Source organism: Gavialis gangeticus, unplaced genomic scaffold, assembly GCF_001723915.1.
Source record: "Gavialis gangeticus isolate Ggan-Ray unplaced genomic scaffold, GavGan_comp1, whole genome shotgun sequence".
NCBI lineage: Eukaryota > Metazoa > Chordata > Crocodylia > Gavialidae > Gavialis > Gavialis gangeticus.
In genome coordinates, this window is record NW_017728992.1 from 191,904,451 (window position 1) to 191,915,114 (window position 10,664).

The 10,664-nt window shown below is 41.7% G+C and overlaps 1 protein-coding gene across 1 annotated transcript in view; it reads left to right on the forward strand.

Moving 5' to 3' along the window:
- EFR3A (EFR3 homolog A) overlaps positions 1-10,664 on the forward strand; it is a 164,716-nt gene that overhangs the window by 2,021 nt on the left and 152,031 nt on the right. Inside the window, exon 2 of the mRNA XM_019528174.1 lies at positions 5,358-5,410. Within this exon, the coding sequence (XP_019383719.1) occupies positions 5,401-5,410 (10 nt within the window). The 5' untranslated portion in view covers positions 5,358-5,400. The remainder of the gene's footprint in view (positions 1-5,357; positions 5,411-10,664) is intronic.

The following is a 10,664-nucleotide window of genomic DNA, read 5'->3' on the forward strand; positions in this document are numbered from 1 at the left end:
CCCCCCTTATTTGCTTTGTGCATTTAGGAGTGCTTCATATCTAGTCAATTCCCTCCTTATCTGTGCAAGTCATTCTGGCATCAACAAGGAAAAAATTGGGAAGGGCTACACAAGGCTCATATATAAGACCCAAAACTGTTAGATAATTTTTTTTTACATCACTAGATGCCAAGTTCACAGTAGCCTATCAAGACATTTCCTTCAGGGGAAAGAGGATTTTGTTGTTTGTGTTCAAATAGCATGTTCAACTTCCTTGATGCAACATTTTGTTTGGCAGCAGCTTCTATTTGTGACTGGATCCTCTGGTATTGTTAGGAAGGAGAAATATGTGCTAAGATACATCTATACAGTACAATAATGTGTTGGAAGAGAAGCCAAAGCTACTATTGAGCAGTACAGCGTTGGGAATTTCTCTGGTAATCTCAGAATTCTCCTGAAGACTAGTTTTAGTCTTTGCTGTGCCTGCTTTTTCCTTAAACTTGATGAAAACTGCATTGCATTTGAAAGCTTGTCTAAGTCTATCCCAACCATTCAGTTGGTCCAATAAAAGATATCACCCACAAAAATGCATGCTGCTTTCACTGAACAAATTAGCATGGCACTCTGCCTAGCCAAATTAGTGCTTCAGAGATGGGCCTTGCTAAAAGAGAATGAATGGGTGGTTGTCCTGGGCAGCCTAGGAGCATTGTATTGGAGTGATTGCTACTGCTGGAGCACTTGTGATTTCTTTTATTGTGGATAAACATGATCATTCTCTAGGTGTCAGCTATGTGGGGAAAGGCTTCATTTTCCCCACTTGTTTCATGAATTTTCATACCACAGCTGCCAATTACCAAAGCCTTGTTTAAAATGGAGTTTGTTGCTTTTCCGTCAGCCCTTTCTTTTGAAATGATTCTGCAGTAAAATGAGACTGAAATTTTTGTAGTTTCCGTGGCAACAATGTCATAATAATTGTACTTGTATACCAGTAGCATTTACTGAGCATCTCAACATGCTTTACAGAACTAGATTTAGCCTTGCAAACGTCCCAGTATGGAACGTCTCATAGTGGAAAGGGTTGGGGGGAAATCTGAGGGACTGAGGCTAAAGCCAAGACTTACACATGTATGCTGTTTGAATGCCTTGGTTTGGGGTCATCCACCTTGATGTGCTGAGTGTCTGACTTGAAGCACCTATATATCTCCATGGCTTCTGAAGTCCTAAAAGTCTTGAACTGGACACTCAAAACTAATGGCTTAAGAGACTTGCCCATCATTGCATGTTATACAAGGCTCGTGAAAGCATTACATTCCTCTCCCTGCCCCCCCCCCCCGCAAAATCTAGTTATTCTGACTTCTATTCTGTACCCTAATTAAAAGACAGTAGCTATTCCTGCAGATGTAGGACTGATTTGTTTAGAGATTAAGTCAACTCTGTAAGAATTGGAGGAGATTTACTCTCTCCCCACACATGTGCCCATCCAATTTAATTAGAAAGGAAATGGCAATTTTTATCCTGATTGATTAGGGGCTGTGCCTGGAGCTCTTATTGGGTTCTGTACAGATTGATTCATTCCAGCCAAAAGGCTGTACTGGTTATTGTGGAATGCATGATAACAGGAATGAGATGGTGTTCTTCAACTTTGGCAGCTTATGTAGGTCAAAAAGCCACAGTTATTGGATTAGTGTTTGTAATTGACTCGCGTAACATGTATTGAACATAGCATAAAATTTAGCACTCTCCCCTAAGCAGGGCTGAAGGGGATTCTACCATGAAACAATATTTTGACTTTACAATGAAAAAGATATGATTGCAAAAAAAGAACAGTTTTCATAACTGCCTGGCATTCAAACTAAACCTGGGATCTGAAAATGAAGTTGGAATCTTTCTAACTTGAGCACCATTTAAAACAACAACAACAAAAAAAGCTTATTTTATTACCAGGAGAAGTCCCTGTAGGCCAGTCATGTACTTTAAGTAATACCTCTACTGTCCTGTTTTTATTTGTGAAAAATCATGTAGTTTCAGCATGGTGTGATTAGTGTATGTAGGGGGGGGGGTCAGGCAATAGCTTTACTTTAAGATCCTAGGTTGTTTGAAGGGCTGGAATAGTGGACAAACATTTTATACATAAAATAAGAAAATTGAAAATGGAAACTATTGGAATCAACACAGAACCTAATGTAACCAGTTTAATTACTTGGTAGAGTGCTGTTTATACTAACACAGCAATGATTCTTAATTTTGGTACTTTTAGTTTAAAGCCAGGCTAAACAATCTACAAAACAGTAACATTTAAATTGAAGATAGGTATAATTAAAACAAATAAAGGGGTCAGATACTGTACTAGAAAGTTAAACCAGGAAGTTTGCTTTTACATTTACATTGTAATTACAGGATAAGAAGGAGACAACCTTTTGTAATCTTAAAAATCACTTGATTTCTTTAAACAAAAACTTGGGTTTGACTTCATGGTGAATTTCTTGCATCCTAGCTCTTTGAGTAGGAGATCTGTTTTAGGTGTCTACAATGTTTCTAGCACTCTTTGGAGTGGTATGCAAAATATTAGGAAATACTCGCGTTAAGGCTCTCTAGTCGACTTTAATTAATTCTCCTTATGTATGATATGGTTTTCAGACTGTTTTTCCACAGCAGCTTGTCCTTGTTCAGCAAATGTCAGCCAAGCAGTAAAATGGGCTGTTCTGTGCTTTTACTGGTGCCCAGTACATTAGCAGTATGCAGCAATTTCAGGAAACATCCTGTTCAGCCTTTGCTAGCCTGGAAAGCAAAGCCCTTTTGTAACTTGGACCAAGCCCTGTTACTGAGTGGTAGAAAGCCGCAGAGCCCCAGATAATGAACAGCTGGCAGTTAAAAAGATAATGGTCAATGAGGTGCCTTCAGTTCAGAAGGAGGAGGAGTCAGGGGCTATATAATCCCTGCATTTGGGGCAGAGAGGGCAGTCTGGCTTGAGCAGGGCTGGAGGAAGGAGCTCACTGGTGAGTGCTTTGTAAAGTACTGTGTGGAGCTAGACTGACCCTGACTGCACTAACTGAAGGAGTTTCAAAGTTTGTAGGGTCGGAAGGGACATGAGCAGATCATCAAGTCTGACCCCCCGCCATGGCAGGAAAGAGTACAGGGTCAAACGACCCCAGCAAGGTGTTCATCTAGCTTCCTCTTAAAGACCCCCAAGGTAGGAGCCAGCACCACTTCCCCTGTGCATGAAGCTGAGAAGCAGTGCCAGAGACTGGTGAGGGACCTGTGAGGAAGCCCAAGAGGGCCAGAGCTGGTAGGAACCAGCAGGACTGAGTAGGAGCCTGGGGAAAGCTTTAAGAATATCTCCTCAGTTGCAACTTGGTTTTTGTAGAGTATTGTTCACTGGATTTATAAAGCTGTGAGACATGAAGGGAGGCCACTGACAATCCACTACAAAGGGGCCTAGATTATTTCTGGATTGGTAGGCTGGCAGAGGCCCAGTGTATTGTGACCAGGCTGCCAGAGCTCTGAGAGGGTGCAGAGGGGGTGAGAGCCCCAAGAGCAGGGTGCCCAGGATCACATTTTGTTTCTCTGGAGTCAACCTCCCAGGGTATATAACAACAATGTTGGAGTTGTCAGGTGAAAACAGGGTGGTACCCAGGAGTATACTAGAGCAGGGCTTGTGAACCAGGGGTATGTGTACCCCTGGGGGTACTTGAACCAATCCTAGGGAGTATGCATGGGTGGGCAAGGATGGAGAGCTGCCACCCACTACCCCGTGCCGCTGCCTCCCAGGAGCAGGACCTGGGGGGTGAGGACAGCAATGTACCTCTGTGAGCCACACAGGCTCTGCCCAGGTGGCCAAATGTGGGTGGGGAAGCTCACATGTGGCCAACCACTACCTCGCGCTGCTGCTGCTCTGCATCTGGCTGTTCACCCTCGCCCCCTTCTGCCCCTGCCCTTCCTCCTCCTCCCCACCACCCCTTGCATCTGGTCAGCAGGGGTACACTTAAATAAAAAAGTTGAAAACCCCTGTAATAGAGTATAAGGAACAGAATTAGGCCACAAGGAGGTGTCACTCCCGCTGCTAGCAGTACATCCCATTACAGCTTGATCTGGTCAGCATGCAGCAGTTGGATGGTCCTGGAGCACAAGTAGTGTAGAAGGAGTTTATACAACTTAGCTGGTGAATGCTAACGTGTGTACTTTAAATTTGCAAACATGGCCATTTTTGCATAACTTACAGGATCAGGTTTGCTATCCTGTCATAGGGTACTCAAGTAATGCTTCTGTGCTGCTGAGAATAATCCCTTGCTATTTATAAATATCCAGTCCCTGTTAAAAACCATTAGAGTGCTTTATAATGTTGTGAGTATACTATGCCTATGTTAATAAATTCTAGCTCAAACCTTATTCCTGGAAATAAATTCAGCTGTGTTAGTGGGGAAAGAAAGCATCAGCCTTGGACAGACAGCTGTATGTACTATTTCAGCCTGAATAGTTCAGGCATGTCTTGACTGCTGACTTGCTATGCTGAAATATATGAATCTCTGGTTTTAGACCATTTGGGTGTTACATTTCTTCCTGTCACTAGCCATGTACCTGCCATGTCATGTGGAATTCGTTGTGGGCAATGATGTACAATGGTGAAGTGCAGGGGGGCTAAACCAGCGTTGTTACACTCAGATTGAATGGTGAGCTTTATTCCCTGCTTTGCAGGTACCTGTGGGTTATACCCACTCTGGCTGTGCTGGACTCTGCCCACAGTGCTGTGGGGGCTGCCAGAGGTCCCACTTTTGCTGGGGCTCTGGCAACTGTGATGAGAAACCCTGCTGCCATGGTCAGAGCTACTGCTGCTGTGGGAGGAAGTACCAGCAGTATAGCCAGCAGCAAGGGGGTTAGTGCCGTGTGTGTAGATCCTCTCGTGGCCCCTTGCTGCACCAGCTGCTGCTGCAGCTGCTCCTGATACTGAATGCCACCATTCCTATGGCCTCTGGCAATGGCAAAGGGTAAATCTGTCTGCAGCTGCAGTAAGGGACACCCCAACACTCTCCCTGCAGGAGCATGAGGTTGACAAGAGGACATGAACTCCAGAAGTGGGCAACTCTTGTGATGCTTTTCCAGTCTGGTCTCCCTTGTCCTTCCCTGCTGTGGGTGCCACTGGGGCATGCTGTACAACCAGGGTAAGAAGTCTTAAAAGAAGACAGAGAGACAGATATATTATTTCCCCCTCCCCAACACACACAAAAGCCAAACTTACAGTTTTCATAGGATTTTTATGGAATATTTAGGTAAGCTAAGTTTATACAGAATTTATTAAAGATGTTACAAAAAGATCAGTGGCTTGATTTATTGTACTTGTATAGTATATTGTTTGTACAAATTATACTTCTATTTTCTTATAGCTTATTACATCTTGCAAAATTGAAGACAGCTTCTTGGCTAACAATGCCTGGCAGTAAGTATGAGCATATTAAATTACTTTTACATAAAGACTTGACTGTCACAGTATGTAATAAACGTTATTTAATTGTGAGCAAAATGTCCAAGTGAAATAAACTAATAATGAAGAGACAATTTTTTTTATTCTAAAATGAGATTCTTGTGCCTTTCCTTCACTTGTAGCTAGCTGTGAAACAACTCACTGATCATAATCTTGTTATGGTGAAAGTAGCACATAGCTTAAAGTATATAATTTTTGAAATTGCAATGTGAAGTACAGTTACAAAAGAAGGCTATGATATTCGTGTAACACGCTCATTTTTATTTTAATGATTACTGTTATATAACTAATAGAATTAGTATCTGACGCACACAATAATATGGCTTAATATTTAATGTATTAAGGCCTGTACTTTAATACGTTAAAAAACATCATTTATCTCATAGAAAGAAAACCTTCATTTGAGTTTTAGATAATGAAAACAACTGGGCTATTACATGGTTTTGTGATTTACCATATTTACTGGACCAGAAGATAATACTGGAGGTGACCTTTCAATCGTTAGATTGTATATATAGTAAATTAATAAATTTGCTATAGTTTTCCAGGTATAGAATCTTATTATTGGAGGTTTGCCTTGAATTTGTGCCCTTCCCTCTGCTACAGCAGGGGAAATAAACTGTGGTGGGTTAGGTGGCCCACTTGCCCTTTGCCCCCTCAACTTCTCCTCCCTACAGTCCTCCCTCCCCCATACTATCAGACCCTGATCTGTCTGAGCACATGGAAGTGAGGGGCAAATTGGAAAGCACTGACTTCTAAATAAACATGGCTGTAGTAATTTGCACATGTGCAAATTACTATGGGTACCCATAGACTTAGTGTTTCTAAAATGAATGCATTTTACATTTTTTTTAACTTAAGTTTTTAGCACGTGGTTCATAAATATACTCTTAAGCATCATTTTTGTACCTACTTGGAGTACAGTCTGCATTATATTAGTCTAAAGCCAAAACGCTCATGATTTTACCGTTTAGTTTGTTGGGGTGGGCCCCAGCAGGGTCAACGGCGTTTTATGACCCCATAGCTTGTCGGGGGGGGTGTGTACACTCCAGATACCCATGTCTTTCAGCCCTTCTACTTCTCAGGGTAGTACCTGTGGAAGTAATGTATTGTTAACCTCCCCCTTCCACTTCCAGTGGGAAGATCTTGGCTTTATGCCCACTTTATGGAAATGGGAGACTCCTCCCTAGCTTGTTCCTGAGGCTTTATGGCTAAAGACAAGCATAACTTGGGGGCATCCAAACCCCAGCCTTGCTTGGGCGTTGCATAGGATGCCTACCAAAGGATTTGGAAACATCTGAAGCCCCAGGTAAGGTGGATGTTTGCCGGTAGCAGGACCACTTATGGTTCTTAACTGACTCACAGATTTGGAATTGATTTGGCTTGGAACACAATTTAAAAAAAAATATATATATATTATAAAAAAATATATATAAGTGAAAACAGGTAAGTTTCCTTCAGTATGTTTGCCCAATGTGGGCTGTGTGTTTTATAGTCATGCGTAGTGTTGGTTACATTTACTCAACTTCATAGTTGGCTTCCGTGACTGATTTTGGCAGCAGTTTAATGGTAAACCGTGTATTTAAGGAGGCTTTCTTAGACACGAATGTAGGACGAAGCACTCTTTTCCCTAAGCTGATTGGGAGAGGGTAAGGAGGGACCCCACCTTGTATTTGAGTAAATACGGCAGCTTAGAGTGATCTAAAAGTGCTATGTAATCTTTATGAAAAAGCTACCTATAATCAAACTTGTGAACAGATGAGACTGTTTTTTAATTTCAGGTAATTTTGGTACCTGAGAGTCTTCAACAAAAAATAATTAAGAAAGCAGTCACACTTTAAATTATGTGTTAGCTAATGGTTTTGGCACTTGTCTGTATTGATACATAGGAGGGTTGGAGCACTGTTGTTGTTATGATGGATCAGGAAATGTGAAAAGCAAGGTTTTATATTGCCAATACCTTTTATTGGACAAACTGTATATTTGGAAAAGATGCTAGACAACCCATCAGGCACAAAGTGCCCTTCCTCAGGTCATTGAATTGATCCGGAAATTTTGAACACTGATACATTTCCAATGGGCTGTTAATTTGTCCTCTGTATATAAATTAGTAATGTTATTAGTTCTCTGTCTAACAGCATAAGTATCTTTATTGTAAAATACCTTATATTTTTGAGGTACTTAGTATACCTCAGAAATACTTTTACAGCTTTTTCTGTGAGAGCTGTTCCGTAACTGCAACATTTGAACCTTTGGTATTGTTTTATGACTCTGAAATACCTTTGTACAGTTTTTTTCATCTGCATTGTTTTTTTCATACTGGGATAAAGAAAAGGAATGAAATGCTTAATTTAAGACTAGGGAGATCTCTTTAAAATCAGGGTCACAACACAGCAGGAAAAACAAGTGTTGCATCTTGCCAATACTAATAAATATTGTATTAAAATGGATATTCATTCTTTTTTTTGAGACTTCTGGCATAGGACATTCTCAGTTTTATTTCTGTAGAGAATATTAAAGATGTCAGGCCCAAGGGGCCTACCAGAAGAAATTACATTTTTTGTTCTTATCTTTATCCCAAGTATTTTTCCAATTCCTGTTGTTAGTGGTGGTTAGATGAAAGGTAAATGCTATTCTTTGTTTTTCTTAAATCTTGGTGTTACTGATTCAGAATACATTACCACTGAGGTATTAAGAGAGAATAGATTCTGACTTGGGGGAGAGAAGTACATGGGACTTAAATTTACATTTAACAATGGGCACTTTTGCACATGCTCTGGGAGGCGTGGAGGGGGCACTTTAATTGGGGAGACAGACTAATTAAAAGTGCCTAAGCATCATGTGCATCAGTGTCCCCACACTGAAAAATGGTGGTGGTGCACTTTGAACTAAAGCTCATTGAACGAGCTTTAGTTCAAAGCACTCTACCACCATTTTTCAGCATGGGGATGCTGAGGCATGTGATACTGGAGCACGTTAATTTCTGTACTCAAGCAGACTCGATTAATCTGTTGATTAATCAAGTCTGCTCCAACATGCTGGATTTCCAGGGGTCAGAGCAGGCTCCATGCACGTGTATAGAAAGAAGCCTAATATTTTCACTCTCATTAAGTTTATTTTGTGGGTGGTTTTTTTTGTTTTTGTTTTTTCGCCCCTGAATTGCAGCATCTTTTCCTACTAAATTCTTAAGTGTTTTATTAAGTAGAATTATTCAGGGAAATAGATGCTTTCTGTCATGAATTATTGAGATTTAATTTGATTAAATCTCACAGTAATCCATAATGAGCATAAGTGGAGTTCACATGTTTACCTTTGATTAAGTACTAGTCCAACATAATTTTTCTGTCGTTCATGGATAACAGAAACAGGGCTTGGCCATTAGTATATACGTACTTTTTCACACTGCGATGCACCTGATCTCCAACGCATTGGAGCACACACGATTAATCTAGTCTGCCCTGCATGTGAGCTAATGTGCACTGTGCTGCATCGCTTGCAGTTGTGCGTTTTGCCAAATATACGTCGGTATGGAGAAAATGGAGGTGGTGTGCTTTTGAACTAAAACACTTAATCAGAGATGCTGTGGTACCAGCATGTGTAAAAATGCCCTAAGATTTAGAAAGAAAAACTAGTTTATAGTTTGTTGCAGTGCAGTACAATATCTGGTGACTCGTGTGGAAAACCAGTGAGAGGGGATACTGGTAAAGGGTGATTTCCAAAGCGCTGATGTTGAATGTGGAAAAAATAAGTTAGTAAATCACACAGAAGTGACTGCTTGAGAGCTACAGGTGCTTAGTTAAATTTTTCAAGCTGTTCTATGACGTTTACCTCTGTAAAAATGGTGAAACAACTGTCAGTGTTTAACCGGTGATATTAGGTCTCGTCTGTACATGATGTAGTAATTTTTTTCAAAATTCCCAAAAGGATTTTTGACCAACAAAACAAAAACTATTCTTCACCAGCCACTGTGCACCCTTGTGTGTTTTCATTTGGGTGGAGTTTTTTTGTGAATTACAGTTATTAATTGCATTTGTAGAAATACCACAGAGGACATTCTTATACAGGGGAAGAGAACCAAGCTACAAAGAGATCTTGGTACAAAGAAAATTACAGCAGTGGGATATTTAAAACTAATTTGAAGGGAAGTTAAAAAGGAGAATAACAAATGTAGCTTCACAGATAAAACTAGAGAGCAATATTTTTATCTTTGCAGTAGGGAAGGAATATTATCAAATTTATTAAGGATTTAGAGTATTAGCTATGGATAGGATTTGAAGATGGCTGTTTGTAAGCTTTTTAAGCTTTGTGAAACATGATGTAATCAAAATTTCCCTTGCTTAGATAATTTGGATGGTATCACTATTTTGAATAATATCAGTGTTGCAGAGTTGTTCTTTTTTAAGCTAAATAATTGGAGACTTTTGCAGCGTTTTTTGTACTTTCAAGAGTGCAATGAAATTGCGAAACAGTTTAGATGAAGATAAGTATCCAGGTTGTCTTGGTATCTTAGCAGTTCTGTCACTTGTGCACAGGGTAGAATTGTGCTTAATGACTCGGATACCTAAAGCCCTAAAAATGCCATTTACCTTAAAGGTGGGACAGGATGTGGGCCTCAGTAAGCAGTCGAGTTTTAAACTCCTTTACCTTCTCCCAAGGTTTTGGATGAGAGAGTTTAGAGCAAGGGCAGGCAAGTATTTCAGGTGGAGGGCTGCATACCCAGTTTTGGCAAGTTGTCAAGGGCTGCATGGGTAGCCCTGCCTCTTGACAGGTGCCCTGCCCCTTGGTCACCATCTTGGGACTAATGTCTTGGGACCAGTGTCCCAGGGGCAGCACTTGTGGGGCTCAAAGTGGGGTGCAGGCTAGTAGGCTTCTGTGGAGCCAGGCTGGGCTGCACCAGCGGGGGGGGGGGCTATCCAGCTCCATAGAGCCCCTGCCAGCTGGGACCCTGTACTCCTGCCAACCTGGTCTGGGCCCTGCCAGCGCTGGCCTGGGAACACCAGTGCAGGCCCTGTGCTCCTGCTAGCTCCTGCACCCGCTCACTCCCAGTGCCCCCCTCAGCCCCGCAGTATAGGCAGCAGCAGAAAACACTGCTTGGCGCGGCAAGTAGGGGGGCCGCTTTCCTCCATGCCAGGCAGCTCCTGCTGCTGCAACACAGCCCTGATGGGTGAGCCCGGAGCTGGTGCGGGGCCCAGGCTAGCAGCAGCACTGG